Source organism: Zalophus californianus, chromosome 7 (assembly GCF_009762305.2).
Source record: "Zalophus californianus isolate mZalCal1 chromosome 7, mZalCal1.pri.v2, whole genome shotgun sequence".
Classification (NCBI taxonomy): domain Eukaryota; kingdom Metazoa; phylum Chordata; class Mammalia; order Carnivora; family Otariidae; genus Zalophus; species Zalophus californianus.
Genome location: NC_045601.1, coordinates 104,163,074 through 104,183,483, shown reverse-complemented (window position 1 = coordinate 104,183,483; position 20,410 = coordinate 104,163,074). Strand labels below are relative to the sequence as shown.

Below are 20,410 nucleotides of genomic sequence, written 5' to 3'. Positions count from 1 at the left end.
CACGATTTAGCTTCCTAAGGAAAAAAAATGCAAAAAACAGCAGTAAAAAAAGTAAAATTGTGATGACCACTTAGATACAAGTAAAGTACCTTTCTTACTTGAATAGTTGCTTTCTTGGCTCAGACTTTTTATTAAAAATGAAATTTATGTACACCTACTATGTGTCAGGAAGTGTGCCAGTCTCTAGATACAAAGAAGCCTGAGACACGGTCTTAGATCTCACAAGGTTTACAGTTGGCAGTTGGGGGTGGTGGAGAAAAAACAAGTAAATAGTTATATATGCTAAGGGGAGTGCCCTGGGCCATAAGAGGACACAGAGGCAGAGGAGAGGGAAGGACAAAATGGGGGTGGGAAGAGAGGGAGAGCAAGAGAGAAAGGGGAAGGAGGAAGAAGGAAGAGAAAGAGGAAGAGAGAGAGAGAAGGAAAAAGCAAACATAAACATGAATCTGGCTTACTTGGAGAATTCATTCAGTTCTGAGTGTCTGAAGCTTCGCATGTAAGGGGCAGAGTGGTGAGCCATGAAGCCAGGATGATAAACAGGAGCCTGGTAATAGATAAACCACGTGTGAGGGAATCCACCATTTAGGGCATGATTCATTATATGTTCAGTTTTCCGTTTTAGAAAGATTACTCTAGCAACAGTGGATGAAGAATTGATGTGTGGGCAAGACTGGTGGCAGCAGACCAATGAAAGAATTGTCCCAATTGTCTAGGACAGAAAGAATAAGGGACCCACAGTAAAGAAGATGCAGTTGAAATGAAGAAGAGGGAATAGATTTTAGAACTATGAAAACAGGGAGACTTCTCAAAAGCTGGTTGTCAGTTGATGTGAGGGGTTCAGAAGAAAGAGGAATCAAGGATGTCTCTATGATTTTTGATTCATTCACTGGTGAGTGGTAACTTTATTCACCCAGCTTGGGAATATTGCCAGAAGAACCACTTTAGTAGTAAGATAGTGAATGTGTTTCTGGACATGTCCTGAGATTCTTGTGGATCACAGAAGTGGCGATAACCAGTAGCATTTGCACAGTTTCTTTTTACGTGAAGGAAAAACATGTAAAGTATACCCCGGGCCTCGCCAAGAACACTGATTTAAGAGGTTCTCTGTTTTTGACCTTTTCATCTTGTCCCTTGGCAACATTTGTGCTTCAAGAAAGTACCAAAGCCTTTAATTATTTATTGAGGATTTCAGGAAAAAAAGTTCATTTTCTTAACCTTTTTATTTCCATTTTTAGCTACCACCTTTTCTCTCCCTTTTTTTTCTTAAAAATAAAACGAAGCTAATGTGATCACTTTCCCAAAGTTCTCTTTTTCCTAGTAAAATTCTCGGGGCTTCTTTTCAGTTTGTAACTCAATCCCCAAGTACTTTTTTTTTCTTTTTTTTAAATTTTCTTATTGTTATGTTAATCACTATATATTACATCATTAGTTTTTGATGTAGTGTTCCATGATTCATTGTTTGTTCATAACACCCAGTGCTCCATGCAGAATGTGCCCTCTTTAATACCCATCACCAGGCTAACCCATCCCCCTACCCTCCTCCCCTCTAGAACCCTCAGTTTGTTTTTCAGAGTCCATCGTCTCTCATGGTTCCTCTCCCCCTCTGACTTGCTCCCCTTCATTCTTCCTCTCCTGTTATCTTCTTCTTTTTCTTTTTTCTTAAAATATGTTGCGTTATTTGTTTCAGAAGTACATATCTGTGATTCAACAGTCTTGCACAATTCACAGTGCTCACCGTAACACATACCCCCCCCAATGTCTATCACCCAGCCACCCCATCCCTCCCACCCCCAACCACTCCAGTAACACTCAGTTTGTTTCCTGAGATTAAGAATTCCTCATATCAGTGAGGTCATATGATACATGTCTTTCTCTGATTGACTTATTTCACTCAGCATAACACCCTCCAGTTCCATCCACGTCGTTGCAAATGGCAAGATCTCATTCCTTTTGATGGCTGCATAATATTCCATTGTGTATATATACCACTTCTTCTTTATCCATTCATCTGTTGATGGACATCTTGGCTCTTTCCACAGTTTGGCTATTGTGGACATTGCTGCTATAAACATTGGGGTGCACGTACCCCTTCAGGTCCCTACATTTGTATCTTTGGGGTAAATACCCAGTAGTGCAATTGCTGGATCGAATGGTAGCTCTAATTTCAACTGTTTGAGGAACCTCCATACTGTTTTCCAGAGGGGTTGCACCAGCTTGCATTCCCACCAACAGTGTAGGAGGGTTCCCCTTTCTCCACATCCCCGCCAACATCTGTCGTTCCCTGACTTGTTAATTTTAGCCATTCTGACGGGTGTGAGGTGGTATCTCATTGAGGTTTTGATTTGGATTTCCCTGATGCCGAGCGATGTTGAGCACTTTTTCATGTGCCTGTTGGCCATTTGGATGTCTTCTTTGGAAAAATGTCTGTTCATGTCTTCTGCCCATTTCTTGATTGGATTATTTGTTCTTTGGGTGTTGAGTTTGATAAGTTCTTTATAGATTTGGGATACTAGCCCTTTATCTGATATGTCATTTGCAAATATTTTCTCCCATTCTGTCGGTTGTCTTTTGGTTTTGTGGACTGTTTCTTTTGCTGTGCAAAAGCTTTTTATCTTGATGAAATCCCAATAGTTCATTTTTGCCCTGGCTTCCCTTGCCTTTGGCGATGTTTCTAGGAAGAAGTTGCTGTGGCTGAGGTCGAAGAGGTTGCTGCCTGTGTTCTCCTTTAGGATTTTGATGGACTCCTGTCTCACGTTTAGGTCTTTCAACCATTTGGAGTCTATTTTTGTGTGTGGTGTAAGGAAATGGTCCAGTTTCATTCTTCTGCATGTGGCTGTCCAATTTTCCCAACACCATTTGTGGAAGAGACTGTCTTTTTTCCACTGGACATTCTTTCCTGCTTTGTCAAAGATAAGTTGACCATAGAGTTGAGGGTCCATTTCTGGGCTCTCGATTCTGTTCCATTGATCTATGTGTCTGTTTTTGTGCCAGTACCATACTGTCTTGATGATGACAGCTTTGTAATAGAGCTGGAAGTCCGGAATTGTGATGCTGCCAGCATTGCTTTTCTTTTTCAAGATTCCTCTGGCTATTCGGGGTCTCTTCTGGTTCCATACAAATTTTAGGATTATTTGTTCCATTTCTTTGAAAAAAGTGGATGGTATTTTGATGGGGATTGCATTGAATGTGTAGATTGCTCTAGGTAACATTGACATCTTCACAATGTTGGTTCTCCCAATCCATGAGCATGGAACGTTTTTCCATTTCTTTGTGTCTTCTTCAATTTCTTTCATGAGTATTTTATAGTTTTCTGAGTACAGATCCTTTGCCTCTTTGGTTAAATTTATTCCTAGGTGTCTAATGGTTTTGGGTGCAATTTTAAATGGGATCGACTCCTTGATTTGTCTCTCTTCTGTCTTGTTGTTGGTGTATAGGAATGCCACCGATTTCTGTGCATTGATTTTATATCCTGCTACTTTACTGAATTCCTGTATGAGTTCTAGCAGTTTTGGGGTGGAGTCTTTTGGGTTTTCCACATACAGTATCATATCATTTGCAAAGAGTGAGAGTTTGACTTCCTCTTTGCCGATTTGGATGCCTTTGATTTCTTTTTGTTGTCTGATTGCTGTGGCTAGGACCTCTAATACTATGTTGAATAGCAGTGGTGAGAGTGGACATCCCTGCCGCGTTCCTGACCTTAGGGGAAAAGCTCTCAGCCTTTCCCCATTGAGAATGATATTCGCTGTAGGTTTTTCATAGATGGCTTTTATGATATTGAGGTATGTACCCTCTATCCCTATACTCTGAAGAGTTTTGATCAAGAAAGGATGCTGTACTTTGTCAAATGCTTTTTCTGCATCTATTGAGAGGATCATGTGATTCTTGTTCTTTCTTTTGTTAATGTATTGTATCACGTTGATTGATTTGCAGATGTTGAACCAGCCTTGCAGCCCAGGGATAAATCCCACTTGGTCGTGGTGAATAATCCTTTTAATGTACTGTTGGATCCTATTGGCTAGTATTTTGGTGAGAATTTTTGCATCCATGTTCATCAAGGATATTGGTCTGTTTCTCCTTTTTGATGGGGTCTTTGTCTGGTTTTGGGATCAAGGTAATGCTGGCCTCATAAAATGAGTTCGGAAGTTTTCCTTCCATTTCTATTTTTTGGAACAGTTCCAGGAGAATAGGTATTAATTCTTCTTTAAATGTCTGATAGAATTCCCCTGGGAAGCCATCTGGCCCTGGGCTTTTGTTTCTTGGGTGATTTTTGAAGACTGCTTCAATTTCCTTAGTGGTTATAGGTCTATTCAGATTTTCTATTTCTTCCTGGTTCAATTTTGGTAGTTGATACATCTCTAGGAATGCACCCATTTCTTCCAGGTTATCTAATTTGCTGGCATAGAGTTGCTCATCAATCCCCAAGTACTTGATGAAGGGGTAGGTCAGCTTTGAGGGCCATTGGCTGTAAAACCTGAGTCTGGCAGATTCTTACTGCCTTTGGCCAGGAGGTGTCTCTCTTACATTTAAGTAAGGGGAAGAGAAAGGGGAGGAAAGAAGATGGTCTGGAGAAATAAACTGCAGTAAAGTGCCCCAAACCCTTCAGGGCTCTGGTCCCGCTGAAGCAGGACATTAACTGGGCTCTTTTAGAAAGATAAGGGAAAAGATTCAGAGCTGCAGAGTTGTGGCATTTTTGCAACTTACACGTTTCCATTGGAGTAGGGATTAAAAAAAAAAAAAGAGAAATAGTAAGTGCTCCTCTGGATTTTGGATATTTCACAGTCAACCAATTTGGTAATGAAATGCCACTGTCAGAGAGGCAAATTGATCATGGTGATGTTTGCATAGCTCAGTGAAGTTACAAAAGATCACTGATTGTAGTCTTAAAATTGGTGAATTTCATGGTATGTAAATTATGCCTTAAATATTATTAGAAGATAATTAAGATGGGCCTTTGACTGTAAATCAAATCCATGAGCATTTGAAGGCCTATGATATTAGCAATCTATGGGGGGGGGGGAATGGTAGGTAAGACAATGTGATTATCACCAAAGAACTTGGAATCCATCAGTCACATTTAAAAGTATGAGCAAATCTCTGATTCTGCTGAGCACTGGTTAGAGTATAGATTCTCTTCCCCACCTTAAAGCAGATAAGGAAACAATTCGTGGAAAGCTCTGGATTTGCTTACTAGAGGTGGAAGGCTGGATTTATGAAGAAAGACAAAAAAGAGTTGGGAAATAAAGGGGGCAAGAGGCTGCACCATGAGGAATTTGGATAATCGGCCAGCAGTTCCTGAGTCCACTGTTATCTGTGGGAAGTTATGGGTCCTTCTCACCTGGAGCGCTTCAGAAATGGTAGGCAGCCAGCTCTGTGCTTTCGTAATGCTGCGCATCGGCTGACAGCCAAAGAAATGGACTTACTTCTTTAATAAGGTTCTTTTTCACGATTATAAAACTGACACCTGCTCATTATAGGAATTGTGGAAATTCGTTTCCGTATAAAGGAGAAAATTTAAATCAACCATAGCCACCACCCAGAGACAACTTAATATTGTGGTACAAAAGCAATAGTGTTATTCTGTGGAATGCCCTTTGGGTTTGTGAAGGTGAGAAAGAGTGCTAATTTTTATGTCTTTCTACTTGGTGCATTCTTAGGATTGATTTACCTCTGAGTGTATTATTACTTCAATAATGGACCACCAGTTTTAAAGCCTGCTTGTTATTCCCTCCAGGAAATGTTGCTCATTTAACCAGTCTCCTATTTTGAACTATTAGCTTATGAGAATGCTATTGATAATTTCTTTTTTTAATCAAACCTAACTTCCTTCAAATTTGTGTTCTGGAACCCTGTGAATTACAGCCACTTGAGAGTTCTTCAGGAGAAAATTTCCTTCTTCTCTTCTTTAAAGGTGCTGGTCTCAGGTTGGCGATCAACACGTGGGACAGAACCTTTCTATTGGCCTGGGATGTGACTATAAGGCCATCATTGAACATGAGATCCTCCATGCTTTGGGATTTTACCATGAGCAGTCAAGAACTGACCGAGATGACTATGTGAACATCTGGTGGGATGAAATTCTTCCAGGTGTGTAGAAACCCAAGGTACTTGGGTAGGATTTGCTGTTATCTTTATCACTTGCTGGGACCAACCTGGGATGTCCGGGCCACATCTGTGTGTGGACAGAAGCTTCAGCTGGGAACACAGAATAGGAAATGAGTATGATTTGTTGGCCTTTGCTGTGGGCTGTGCTCATCTGATCATAACTGACCCCAGAAAAGGGGCTTAGGGAACAGAATATGTTGGCTAACTCAATGTTAACTGAAAGTTAATCAGAAGCTTTTGCTTTGTTTCAGTATTCTTGTTGAAAATCTATCTAAAATGCTATCTATTTTCCTGCCACAGTCAACTGACATCCTCTGAGGATGTCATAGTCATTTTTCTGGTTGTGAGATCACATGTAGGTCTAGGAGTCTGCTTGAAGTTTAGTTGAACATATGATGACCCTAATATATACTCAACAACATTTTTGGTACTTTACCAAATCAATGATAGGTGTTTAAAAACAAAATAAAACAACAACAAAAATGAATTATTTCATCTGAAATTGTTGCTCCAGTTGTGTTAATTCTGGCTGATAGTCTGAGTTCTAGGTAATAAAAATTTACTGGCCTTTCTTCCCACTGTCTTCCTCCTTCTTTGTTTCTAAGTACCTCTCTCCCTCTGCCTCAAGCAAATGTATGCAGAAGGATAACACAGTCTTATTTCACTTATTGTTACGCAGGTATGTTATTCTAACAATTTCTATGTTCTTTAGTTTCTTTAGACTTCCTTGGACACCACCTTTCCTAGTTGCTTGAGACAACTAAGTAGAGTGCTTTTGAGTATACTAAAACACTTCTTTTTGAAAGATTTTATTTATTTATTAGAGAGAGAGCAAGAGCAGGGGGAGGGGCAGAGGGAGAAGCAGGCTCCCCACTTCTGAGTAGGGAGCCCAGGGCCTTGCGGCTGATCCCGGGACCCTGAGATTATGACCTGAGCTGAAGGGAGATATTTAACCAACTGAGCCACCTAGGCACTCCCATCTCCCCCTTTTTTTAAAGATTTTATTTAATTATTTAGGGGGGAGAGTAAAACACTTATATTGAACAGTTAAAAAGTCAATACTATATTTCTGAAGATACCTAGTTTTTAATTAGGAATTAGATCAGGAAGTAGAAAAACATTATTTTTGACAGCAATAGATGAATAAAACCTTAATGTATTAAAATGCCTTAACTATTACCATATATGGCTTTCACGAAGCAAATAATTGCCTTGGAATTATCTGCTTTATTTAGATTCCAGTTTCATATATGGGTTCATATATGGCAGTGCATCTATAATAATTTTACTTTTAGGGAATTATAAGATCTTGTCATACGTTAAAATTAAATACAAGTCCCCAAAAGACTTCTGCCAGAACTAGCTCATTTTGAAGTATGGTGGATCAATGGTTCTCACATGAGGTAGAGTTAGGGATGGGTAATCATATCAAAATCATCTAAGGGGTTTCTCGATCTGGGTCCCTCCCACTACCTCATATTCTGATATGTCTATGAATGTGAAGTGGTGGGGAAAGGAGGAAAACTATGTGGTTTGTAAAAACCTAACACAACCAGGATTGAACCCCCCTCACACACACACTTCCACCTATCCTACCACCCAACGACTGAGCTAGACGCCAAGTAATAGTCTTCTTTGCCTCCCAGTCCAATCTAGAAAAGTATTAGCAAGTGTTCACCCAGACATAAAATAGCAGATCAAATTTAATGTATTTGTCTCCTGGATGTAATTGGGTCTGTGTAGGAGGGGAAGGAGAATGGGGTCATTGGTCAAAGGACCTAATCTCTGTTTGCAAGACTCAGGGCACTATTAGACTTTGTCTGTATTTGCCTAGAGACTTGGATTTCTTACCTTCCTGTACATAAACTTGGTTCTGCTGAGCACTAAATAAGGATATAGAGAACATTCACATGTTTAAGTCTTGAAGAACACAATGATTAGTGCTTTTAAAATGATTTTCAGCCAAATGAGATTCCCTTTCTCAGAGGGAGCCAACGCTTTTGCCCAGGTAATTTTCAGACTTGCTCAGTTCTTGGTTGAGCATGAGTTACTCAACATATGTTGCTTATCTCCTACCTATATTTTCATCAGGTATAATTCCATATATCTAAATTGCCCACTATCACTGGAGAACTGTTCTCAAATGAGATGTCAAATCAATAAGATGGTAAGCAAAGGCAGTATTATTGCTCAGGATAACTTATAACATTTATTGCACCTTGTGTTCAATTGATGACAAGCTTACCCTGCAACCTAAGAAGATACAGCACTGGCAATATAGTTCTCTCCCCAAATATATCCCCATCTCTTAAGGCAGAATTCTGTTTTCTGGATCTGTTCTCTTTAACCAAGGAAAGACCTCAATTTCTGGGTCTAGCAGGAGTTTGCAAACTACAGCCTGTGGGGCATATTCACTTGCATTTGTAAATAAAGTTTCATGGGAACACGGCCATGCCCATTTATTTGCATATTTTCTATGGCTGCTTTTGTGTTACAGTGACAGAGTTGAGTATTGTGAGAGACCACATGACTTGCAAAATCAAAAATATTTTCTATCTGACCCTTTACACAAAAGATTTGGCCTCTGGTTTAGAATATCACTTCCTCTTCAAGGCTCTCAGCTTCGAGTTCCCTGAATGCAGGACCTTGACTGTCCTATTCTCTGCCAGGGGCCACCACCAATGAGCACAGCTCCCAGTATGTAGACAGTAGGTGCAGCAAAAATGCATCGCATAAAATTTTTAAAAATTATTCAAAACTTGTATTTGGTAAAGCCTTCTGATAAAAATTCCTGAATAATAAAGAATAAAATGATCTATTCTAACCTGATGATTTTAGTGAAAGTTAGGGAAAACCTATCCAGTGAATTTGAATGTGCTGTTCTTAAGATATCATCAGGAGTCACCAGGAGAGCCCAGGCCAAGCCCTAGTCTTCACACTGGCCGGGTGTGCTTTATTGTTCTACCCTTAGGATAGGACAACCTAGGACCAAATGCTCTGGAAGGAGTTACTTTTACCTTCCCTGTTTGGGTCATTTATTTAAACAGTCCTGTGCCACCTTTGAAAATGCTTTGATCCCTTTCAAGTTCAGTCTCCATGAAATCCCGTGATTTGGGAAGATGAAGCATTGGTATTCTCATTTTACAGTTAAAACAAAGTTTTGATCAACAGGATTCTTTGGCTTTTCCAAAAGCATTTAGAGACTCCCTCCAACACCTACTGGCCCACGTAGTGTGGCTCATCTTCAATCCTAAATGCACCTGCGTTGATGTCTTCACAAGGTGGTTACATGTTCTTCTCTCTAATTGTTAAAAACAAATGGATGGGAAGCTAGAAAAGGAGAAGAACATGAAGATGGGAAGTCATGATCGGGGAGTCATGGGCATTCTCATCCAGTTTTCCTGTCACTCCCTAAGAAGGAAATTAAAAATCTGTGAACTTCTCATTATCGCAACTGAAACAGTAAATTCCGGATGGCTAGTGGATTAAAAAAACATCTGTTTGGTTTCTCATTTCAGCATTCCGCATTGCAGCACATATTATCTTGTACTAATCTCATCAAAATATTTTCTTTTTCTATTTTGAAAGGAAAGTCGATTTTCTTCTTCCTATTCTATTTTTCTCTCCATGAGGCTATTGCTGAAAAGACGTGTGAGTCTTGGTTGACAAGTTACCCCTTTCCTGGCAGCTGTTTACCTTTCCCTCTGCCCCTTGGATTTCCTTTTTCTAACCCATGGAAGACCTGGACAGGTACAGCTTTTGGTGGATGAGGTACTTGCCTATTAGCAAGATGTATCAATCCTGAATGTTTTCCTGAATTCAAAAATTCCTTTTCCTGCCATTTGGAATACCTACCTCCACTTTGATATTTTATCTTGTTTTCCTTAAAAGCTTATACATATACATACACACACATTTATTTATTTATTCATTTATTTGTAAAACAAATCTTTGATTTAAACATATACATATATTTAATAATTTGTAGGTAAAATTTATCTATTAATTATAGCATGTCTTTTTATATTTATTTTTAAATGTATTTTTAATTTTTAGAAGTGTATATACTGTTATATAATTAATATCATAATATTATTTGTTACTATTAATTAATAATATGTGTTAATTTTATGTACATCATGCTAATTACAAAACATGTTAACTATGTATATATATTTAAATCAGCTATTCATTCTTTTTCTTTTCTTTTCTTTTCTCTTGGTCTCTGGGTCTCTGCTTAAGTATCTAGTCAGAAAGGACAGGATGGAGGAAACCGTATAACTGAATGGGACCTGTGGATTCTCTCTCTGATAGGTTTCGAACACAACTTCAACACCTACGACGACACTTTCATCACAGACCTCAACACGCCCTATGACTATGAGTCTTTGATGCACTATGAGCCTTTCTCATTTAACAAGAATGACAGTGCTCCTACCATCACGGCCAAGATCCCTGCGTTTAACACCATCATTGGGCAGCGTCTGGATTTCAGTGCCACTGATTTGGAGAGGCTGAACCGAATGTACAATTGCAGTGAGTACTGCTGGGTCTGAGAAGTAGGTAAACAAACCTCAACAGGGTTTTCTCCAGCCCTTCAGTTTCCCCTACATTTCCCTGCACTATTCCGTCCTGTTCTAGTTAAGGAAACCAGACAAACCACAGAACCTTAGTTTATCTCCAGAGTAACAAAAATTGTTACAGAATGGTTATGAAAATTAATTAGGTGGTTGTGTTTTACGAAGTAAAAGTATTGGACCGATGATGTAAGGAGCTGTAATCGTCCAACTTCTTCAGCTTCCTTTTGAAGGGTGCATCCTTATGTAAAGCTCAGGATAGGAAAAGTGTCTTTTATCCTGCAAAGTTCTTTACCCAGGTTAGTTGTTCCAGAGTCATCTAGTGCTCAGGGATGGGATGTTTTCTAAAATGACCCTATTAGTCTTCAGGGACGTATTTTTAAATTCTGTTCAGTATGTATGTACAGAAGACCTACTAACTACAAAGATCTACTAGACACCTCCTTCTCGACCTAAAGGGGTCCTTGGTGGACATTTGTAGCACCTTTTCATCATTTGACTCTGTGAGGTGGGTGGGGCTGCATCTATGTTGGATGTTCTAAGATGTAATGGGTGGCAGCAGGATTTGAATTAGAGAAAAGTCAAGAAAATGTGCTCTATCTAAACAATGAGGTCTTTTTTAGCTTAAGACATTAGGTATATGAAATAAGATGACTTAAATTTTTAACCAGGGGACAAAAATATCATTTGCAGCCACAACTCACACACTTTTGGACCACTGTGATTTTGAGAAGGCAAACATCTGTGGGATAATTCAGGGTACCAGGGATGATGCTGACTGGGTCCATGAGGACAGCACTCAGTCTGGACAAGTGGATCACACGTTGGTGGGACGATGCACGGGTGAGTGAAGGCAGAAAGTAAGCACACCTCAGTGTTCACCTCACCAGGTTCAATTAGGGAATGGCAGCCTGCAGGTTTTGCCTCAATTGTAATGTTAGTTATCAAACACTGGAAAGCCAAACAAGCACAAAGAACACTTCTCATATCTTAATTGTTAACTCAGTAAAAAGTATGCAGGTTCTGGGCATGCAAAAGAAAGATGCATTTAAGTGATGACAAAACTAATACAGACATATAGTTGATAAGACACGAGACATGAGTTTGTAAATAAAGGTAATGTCTCTAGAGCGGTGCCCTCCAAAAGAACCGTAAGGCAAGCCACATACGTAATGTGAAATTTTCTAGGAGCCACATAAAAAAGAAACAAGAGAAATTCTTTTCAGCAATACATTTTATTTAACCCAATATATTCAAAATGTTAGCATTTTGACATGTAATTAATAGTAAAGTTATTAATCACTACTACTACTGCACACTTTTTATACTTGGTATTTGAAAGCTGGTGTATAGTTTACCATTATAGCACATCTCAGTTTGGACTGGCTACCATGCAGGTGCTTAGTAGTCATGTATGTTGGGTAGCACCATATTGAATGGCATGGCTTCAGATAGTTCTTATGTGTGGTTTGCATAGTGAAAAAGCTATAAAATCAGACAGACCTGTATTTGAAATCTGGCTCCACCACTTGCTAATTCTAACCACAGATAGCTGTTTTTGTCGGTGTCCTTTTTTAAGTCTTTACTTTTGTAAGCCTCTCTGACTGGTCCAAGATGTTGATACTTACCAGTGAGGATGGAAGGAGCTAAGCATGGAGATTCTCTAGCTGCAGACCAGCAACCTCCTTCTCCATTTCTTTCCCATCTTCCCTTTCTGTCTAGAGGTTCCATTTACTTTTTTATTTCTATTTTAGCATCCTTTTATGTTGTGCTTGTCTCAGGAATAATCTCAACCCTATAGATTATCATCAGTTTTTAAAGAGTAGACTGTTACAAAGTCCCTCAGTCCCTGCCTGTGTGAATTGGTTGGATTTCCTTCATAGAAGGGACCCAGCTTGTCACCCAGATGTCAGGCCACTGGGGTCAGAGGTGACAAACGATTGCAGCTCTTCCTCTGGCCTTGGCAAAAGGTGAAAGTCTCTGTCACCCATCATATTATCAAACACATAATCTCAAGTGTCCAAAGGGTGATCTAAGTCTGAAGTTCCCTCTAGACCTCCATTATAGTATCTCATCCAATCTCTCCTGTGGGCTTGCTGCTAGGCTACTATACAATTTCCAGCTGAGCAGAAGATGACTCTCTTAGGAGGGAAACATGTTAGAACAGCGCTCTAGCACCTTAATAGGAAAGGAAAGGACCATACCCCAGAAGAAATATCTAGAAAATTTTTCCCAGGTTAACTTGAGCAGCCATTATGCTTCTTCCACAGGAGACATTTTTTTTTCCTTTAAATTTTTATTGTTATGTTAATCACCATACATTACATCATTAGTTTTTGATGTAGTGTTCCATGATTCATTGTGCATAACACCCAGTGCTCCACGCAGAACGTGCCCTCTTTAATACCCATCACCAGGCTAACCCATCCCCCCACCCCCTCCCCTCTAGAACCCTCAGTTTGTTTTCCAGAGTCCATCATCTCTCATGGTTCATCTCCCTCCCACAGGAGACATTTAATGGTGGTGCTTTCCCTCTCCTAGAGAGCACCAGTGGTGTTGAGGTAGATGTTTAGACTCAAAGAGCACAAAGATTCAGGTCTCCTGACTCCCAGGCCTGGGTTACTATACTTTCATTTCCTACCCGTGAGGACACCTGGGTTGAATTCCTCAGCAAGGACCATAGCCATGTGAGCTTTTGTTTTATTTAACCCAAGCACTCAGTAATTCACAATGCTGAGAGCTCAAGCTAGTAAGTTCAAGTACTGAGAATAACATGCAAGAAAATATCATTTTCCTGATATAATATTAAAGCCATTAGATATTTTTAAAGCTTTGTAGAAAGCCTATTCAAACACTATGCTTGCTGCCATCATGGAAGGTACAGTGCCCCACATATGAGGCAGGATGAAGCAGAAAGCCATATTGCCAATGTACCTAGAACTGCACTAGATGTTCACTTCGTTTTTACTTTGTGTGATATTTTGAGTGGATAATTTGGTAAGAAGTTGAATTCTGGAGGACAGTTTAAAGGACTTCTTTATATGTGAAAATTGTTCTTTGTGCTTCATTGTGATCTGCCGATTTTCCAAATGACATATTCCTTTAGCTGCCTGCTAATTTGGGGGGAAAGAGTTCTGAGATAGAGTAGTTGAGCAAACCTCAGCTTGGTTACAAACCCAGACATTTTTCACCCTCTTTTTCAGTGGTCTTTCTTTCTTTCTTTCTTTCTTTCTTTCTTTCTTTCTTTCTTTCTTTCTTTCTTTCTTTCTTTTTCTTTCTTTCTTTCTTTCTTTCTTTCTTTCTTTCTTTCTTTCTTTCTTTCTTTCTTTCTTTCTTTCTTTCTTTCTTTCTTTCTTTCTTTCTTTTTCTTTCTTCTTCCTTTCTTTTTAGATTTTATTTATTTGACAGAGAGAGAGACAGCGAGAGAGGGAACACAAGCAGGGGGAGTGGGAGAGGGAGAAGCAGGCTCCCTTCTGGCTGAGCAGGTAGCCCGATGTGGGGCTCAATCCCAGGACCCTGGGATCATGACCTGAGCCGAAGGCAGATGCTTAACAACTGAGCCACCCAGACTCCCCTTGAATGCCCCTTCTTATGACACAGTAAAGATGATTCTTTGCCACTGATAATACATCCAATTACAGGCTAGGAACAGGTGAGACTGAACCCTTATCATTGTGAACATTTAAATTCCAGTCCCTAAACATTGGAATCCCATAGTCTGTTCTACAACCAGGAGATGAGCTCTTTGCTTGGAATGCGTCTCTAAACAAGAAAGCCAATGAGGAATAGTATTCATCTCAAGGACACTAAATTTCATCTAACTTTGCTTGAAGCCCGTGCCTCCTTAAGTCAGAGGAATACATTTCACGAACTTGGGGACAAAGGCAGTGGAGAGCTAGGGCTTTCGCCAAGGAGTCTGTCCATGGAGAAAGAAGACACACCACCTTCTTTTCATTTTCCCTGGAAGAGTTCTGGTTTTTGTTGCCTGGGTAACTATGTGGGAGCATGGGGCACCCCAGGGTATGGACCGGAGAAGATGGGTCATTGGGCTGCTCTCCCCACAGGTGCCGGCTACTTAATGCACTTCAGCACCAGCTCGGGGATGGCAGAAGAGGCAGCCCTGCTGGAGTCTCGGATTCTCTACCCAAAGAGGAAGCAGCAGTGCCTGCAGTTTTTCTATAAAATGACAGGAAGCCCTTCAGATCGACTGGTCATCTGGGTCAAGAGGGATGACGGCACCGGCAACGTTGACCAGCTGGTCAAGGTGCAGACCTTCCAAGGTACCTAGAGACACTCGTGCAGGGCCTGATTTTGGCTTAAGTCTGCGATCTTGCTCCGTCTTCTCCTTCCCTTTCCCCTTCCTTTGCTCCCTTCCTCCTCCTCTCCCTCTTCTTCCTCCCTTTTCCTCCACCCCCCCTCCAAGAGCCCAGCATAACGTCTGGTACATTTTAACCCCTCCGTGAATATTTTAAGCCCTCAGAAATCAGAAACCACATCGAGAATTTAGGTGAAGCTGAAATACACCTGTGTACGAGGCAATCAGAACATAGAAATCCAAGTTTCACTACAGCTCTGGAGACAGCCGGGGCAGAGAAAATGGGTGATTTGGGGGTAGAGCTGGAAGTAAAAGGGAAGTGGGAGCTGGTGCTGCTAGAGGTTTGGTAGTTGACAAGCGTTTCTGCACCTGTTTCAAAAAACTGAATGAATACGTTTATTTATTTACTTATTTATTTTTTATTATATTCAATTAGCCAAAATATAGTACCATTATTTAATACACTGAACTAACATGAAGCCTACTTGTGAAGTTGGAGGTAATTAGGACGTGTATATATATTAACTTCATTATCATCATTTACATATTCCTAAGGGTTATTTTATGTATTTCTATAAGAGGGTCAGCATGAAAACCTTAAAATACTAAGGGAGGTACTTGGATTTGAGGGTAATCTAGGTGTAGGTCGAGATCAGGGTTATAAAGCTAAGTTTTTGCATTCTTTTGTGGTGGTGATGGTTCATTCACAACCAGAAAAGGAGAGACACACATTCCTCTTTTTCCATTCAACAAAGAATTTCTCAGTTAAGATGAGTCTTGATAGAGGAAGTATCATTTGAGTACTTCTAGGAGAACCTGCTGCTCTTGAAGCATGAAGGCTTCCTTAGAGGTCACTCTTTAGAACAGGGGTCTGAATCACCTCTACCCAGGCCTCCATGGGCTACCTAGGAATGCTACAGATAATGGTTTGGAGGGATTCCCTTTCCTGGCTGAAAGGTACAGAGCATCTTTATCAAATGGAGGGATTGATAAGGGAAATCTGTGCCCTAAGATGGCCGACCGAGCCAGGGAGAGAGTCCCAGTCCTTGCCCTGGGGCTCTTCCGGGTTCTTCTCCCTGCCCTGCTTCACGCACGCACCAAAAGTGCCAAGTATGTGGAAGTAGGAGTGTATAAATTACCCCCTTTGTTTGTGCTCAGGGCTCAGACCTTTGGAGACCACTCTCCTCTGAGCCCGCCAGTGTTAAATAAATCTCCTATCCTCCAAGATCTCCAAGTGCCGCCTGGTTCTTCCACTGGGCGATCCAGTCCAGGTTCTGTAACAGGATGACAGCTAGGTGCCCTCTAAGAGTTGGGAATTTGCTATGTTACCAAGGATTGTACATATTTTTTTAATTTTTTTATTGTTATGTTAATCACCATGCATTACATCATTAGCTTTTGATGTAGTGTTCCATGATTCATTGTTTGTGCATAACACCCAGTGCTCCACGCAGAACATGCCCTCTTTAATACCCGTCACCAGGCTAACCCATCCCCCCACCCCCCTCCCCTCTAGAACCCTCAGTTTGTTTTTCAGAGTCCGTTGTCTCTCATGGTTCGTCTCCCCCTCCGACTTACTCCCCTTCATTCTTCCCCTCCTGCTATCTTCATCTTCTTTTTTTTTCTTAACATATATTGCATTATTTGTTTCAGAGGTACAGATCTGTGATTCAACAGTCTTGCACAATTCACAGCGCTCACCACAGAGGATTGTACATATTTAATGAGAAAATGAATTAGAGTCTCAATAGTATTGATGGGATCTATTATGGCTCACTTCTGCATAAATCTGAAAATGTCATCCTCATAAGGAGAGAGTCAACCAAACAACCTTCTCATGCTTAACTTATTTCCTTCCACTGCTATGCTTTGAGTTCCACTGAATTCAAAGTGTGTCTCTGTTCAGAGTTTTGTAGAAACATCCTATGAGTGGATTTTTAAAGTAGCTCATTCTGATATTGCCTTGTCAACAAAGATTTTCTAAAATATTAGTTGAATATCATTTAATGTTTGTGTGGTATTCAACTTAAGATAGTTATAACTGTTTTTTTATTTTAAATATATGGAAATTTTATTTATTTATATTTTTTCTAGGTTTTTATTTTATTTATTTATTTATTTTAATTTAAATTTTGTTAGTTACCATGCAGTGCAGTATTGGTTTCTGGAATAGAATTCAGTGATTCATCTCTTACATACAACACCCAGGGCTCATCACAAGTGCCGCCCATCTAGCCCCTCCCCCCACCTCCCTCCATCAACCCTCAGTTTTTTTCTCTCATTAAGAGTCATTTATGGCTTGTTTTGAATAGCTCTTCACTTTGGCAAAATGTATTTTTTAACCAAAATACTTACATACAAAATATGTCTTCCTCTCTCCATATATATATATCTATATTTATACATATAGATATATAATATAGATATATAGATACACAAAATGTTTATGTGCAATCTTAAATGCAAAATTCTTGCATACAGTTATGTGTATATACGCACACATTCTGCTTTTACTGAAGCTAGGATCCCCTTATAGATGACGAATCTGAATGAACAAGGATGAGATTTATGTCTCAAACAATCTTAGTGCTATTATTTATTCAGCAGCTCTGTGGAAGCATGGAAAGGAAGCATTCTTAAAGACTTTACAGATGAGTCTCTGCCTACATGGTAATGGACCTGCGGGTCTTCCTTCCAGTACCATGTTCCCACATTTCAATCTCAAGGTGACAATCCATATGAAGATGGTTTAACCCTGTTGAGTAAATTAGTAAAAATCTTGTGTGTCTGTCCCTATTCCAGACATCCTGACACCCATTACATCTCAGATCCATGTGTCCTCCACGTGACTGCAGTCCCGTCCCCAGGAGATGGTACTTACATCAGTTCGTAGGTTATAGATGTGGTCGATGTGCCCTCCCCACCCTTCTCCCCTGTGTGTAGGTAACCTAACCACATGGCCTGTGCTCTGCTCTCCCACCACTGAAGAGTGCCTTGATCTCCCTTTGTTCTCAGTCAGTCTCTCTAACTTCGAGGGACAGGTCTAACAATGTTCTGTTTTCTGGAGTGGAACTCTGTATGTAGATTTCTGGTTATAACACACAGAAAGAGGAAAAATACTTCTGAAGCCCTCTGGCCAATTGCATTTCAGACTAAACTTCAGTAACACTCATCTGTTTGAATTCATTTTAGCCAACAGGATCCCCACCTTGAATGTAGCATTTTTCTTTTCCTTTCTGAGCCCAGTGCTAAGATACACCCTGTCAGAATATCAAAGTAGGGGCAGATCTCTAGGGAATTATGAGTTGCTCTGGCCTGGAGGTTTCCTTCTCTAGACCCTCAAGCTCCTTTTTGGTTTCTTATGCTGTGAAGCACTGGACCCCATGTTTGAGAACAGCCTTCTCAACTTCTTATCTCCGCTCTTTAGTCAAAATTCTCACTTCCAGCTGGGTCTGGGGAAAAAAAATAAGTAGACCTAATTTTCACTAGAATGTGAATATCTGGGTAGTGGTAACCCTTTTTGTATTATTTGTTTTGTTTTGTTTTGTTTTAAAAGGATGGATTCCCTACTTGTTGGGACTTCAGATAATATGAAGAGAAAATATTGGATGTTAGTGTGTGAGTCAGTATTGCGTAGGGGAGATCCAACTAGTCTTGTATGTGAACATTCACTCAAGAGCATACCATATATCTTTCTGGCATCAAGTCATAGGTTGGACCATATGAAATCGCCATTATTTGACTTTGAGCTTACAAAATGACTACTTTTATGGTTCAGCTTATTACTTGGGTATTCAGTGCAAACATTAGGGGATGGGGTGCATTTATACCATGAAACCTGGGGTAAACACAGAACCTATGGAATTGAATAATAACGGAAAACAAATTCTGATTAAGATTTGAATATGGATATTAAAATAAATCATAGTATATCTTTCATAGCTATTTTCCCTCAGTAGGTATGTGACTTTGGAAAAGTTCCTTAACCAGTTTAAATCAGTACCTATCTCATAGGCATATTGTGAGGGTTAAATTAAATAATTCATATAAAGCAGTTGGCATGCAGGGCACCTGGGTGGTTCAGTCAGTTAAGCGTCCAACTCTTGATTTCAGCCCAGGGCATGATCTCAAGGTCTTACTCAACACAGAGGGTGCTTGTCCTTCTCCCTCTGCTTCTTCTCCCGCTCTCTCTCTCTTTCTCTCTTAAATAAATAAATAAATAAATAAAATCTTTAAAGCACTTGGCGTGCTACCAGGCTCATAGGTCATGCTTAATAAATGTTGGCCACAGTTGTCACCAACCTTCTTCTCTGTCCTCAGGAGATTTGGACCAAAATTGGAAAATTGCCCATGTGACACTCAGAGAAGAAAAGAAATTTCGCTACATGTTCCAGGGCACAAAAGGTGACCCCCAGAACTCAAATGGGGGAATTTACCTGGATGATATCACTCTGACGGAAACCCCATGCCCCACAGGGGTTTGGACCATACGGAATTTCTCCCAGGTCCTTCAGAACACAGTTCCAGGGAAGAGGCTCCTGAGCCCTCGATTCTACAACTCAGAGGGATATGGTTTTGGGTTGACCTTATACCCTAATGGCAGATTCAACTCCAGTAGCTCTGGCTACTTGGGACTTGCTTTTCACCTGTGCAGTGGGGAGAATGATGCTATCCTGGAGTGGCCAGTGGAAAACAGACAGGTGGTAATGACCATCCTTGACCAGGAACCTGATGCCAGGAATAGAATGTCCTCAAGCATGGTGTTCACTACCTCCAAGTCCCAGACATCTTCAGGTAGGTGCTCTAAAATCTGCTGCTCACCCCGAAAGGGCCGGTGGATGTGATTCCCATCTGTATAGGGAAGATTAATCTTCCTCTCACATTTCCTCCTTGGGTAAATCAGGAACATGGTCATGCTGGAATATTAAGTCACATTTTCAATGTCATCTTTTCTCCCTTCTCTTTTCCAAATTCACTTATCCAGCATTTATTAAGGGCTTTCACTGTGCCAAACTCAGTGTCAGGTACCTAGAATATAAGCCAGCCAGGCAGTTCCTGCTTCATTGAACACAGTCTAAATGAGAAGACAGATACATTTATCAAATACTCAGAATTTGCTAGCCTCTGTGCAGAACTAACTCGCTGACTCCTAAAATATCAGTGGCTGTCAGTATGTTAATGAAATAAACTCGTATCAAAAAGAAATGGGCAAACTTTTTTATTTTTCACATGAAAAGCCTTAAGTCTTAAAAGGAAGAGGTTCTCACTGTCCCTTCATCTTCACTGAGGAAGTGACTCAGTAATGGACAATTTGATCATTCAGAGCCCTGGTTCCTGCCCCTCCCCCTTCCCAATTCTAAGTTTTAATTCTCCTAGAAAGCATAAATAATCTGATTTTTTCCAACATATTTTTTTT

At 40.3% G+C, this 20,410-nt stretch overlaps 1 protein-coding gene across 2 annotated transcripts in view; it reads left to right on the top strand.

The window, feature by feature from the left end:
* The window catches only part of MEP1A (meprin A subunit alpha), a 39,647-nt gene that overhangs the window by 14,196 nt on the left and 5,041 nt on the right, over positions 1–20,410 (top strand). The window contains exons 7-11 of one of the 2 annotated variants that reach the window (XM_027602735.1): positions 5,909–6,084; positions 10,417–10,638; positions 11,373–11,522; positions 14,744–14,959; positions 19,315–19,788. In XM_027602735.1, coding sequence (XP_027458536.1) covers positions 5,909–6,084; positions 10,417–10,638; positions 11,373–11,522; positions 14,744–14,959; positions 19,315–19,788 — 1,238 coding nt within the window. The remainder of the gene's footprint in view (positions 1–5,908; positions 6,085–10,416; positions 10,639–11,372; positions 11,523–14,743; positions 14,960–19,314; positions 19,789–20,410) is intronic. The other variant, XM_027602737.1, reaches the window with a different exon arrangement.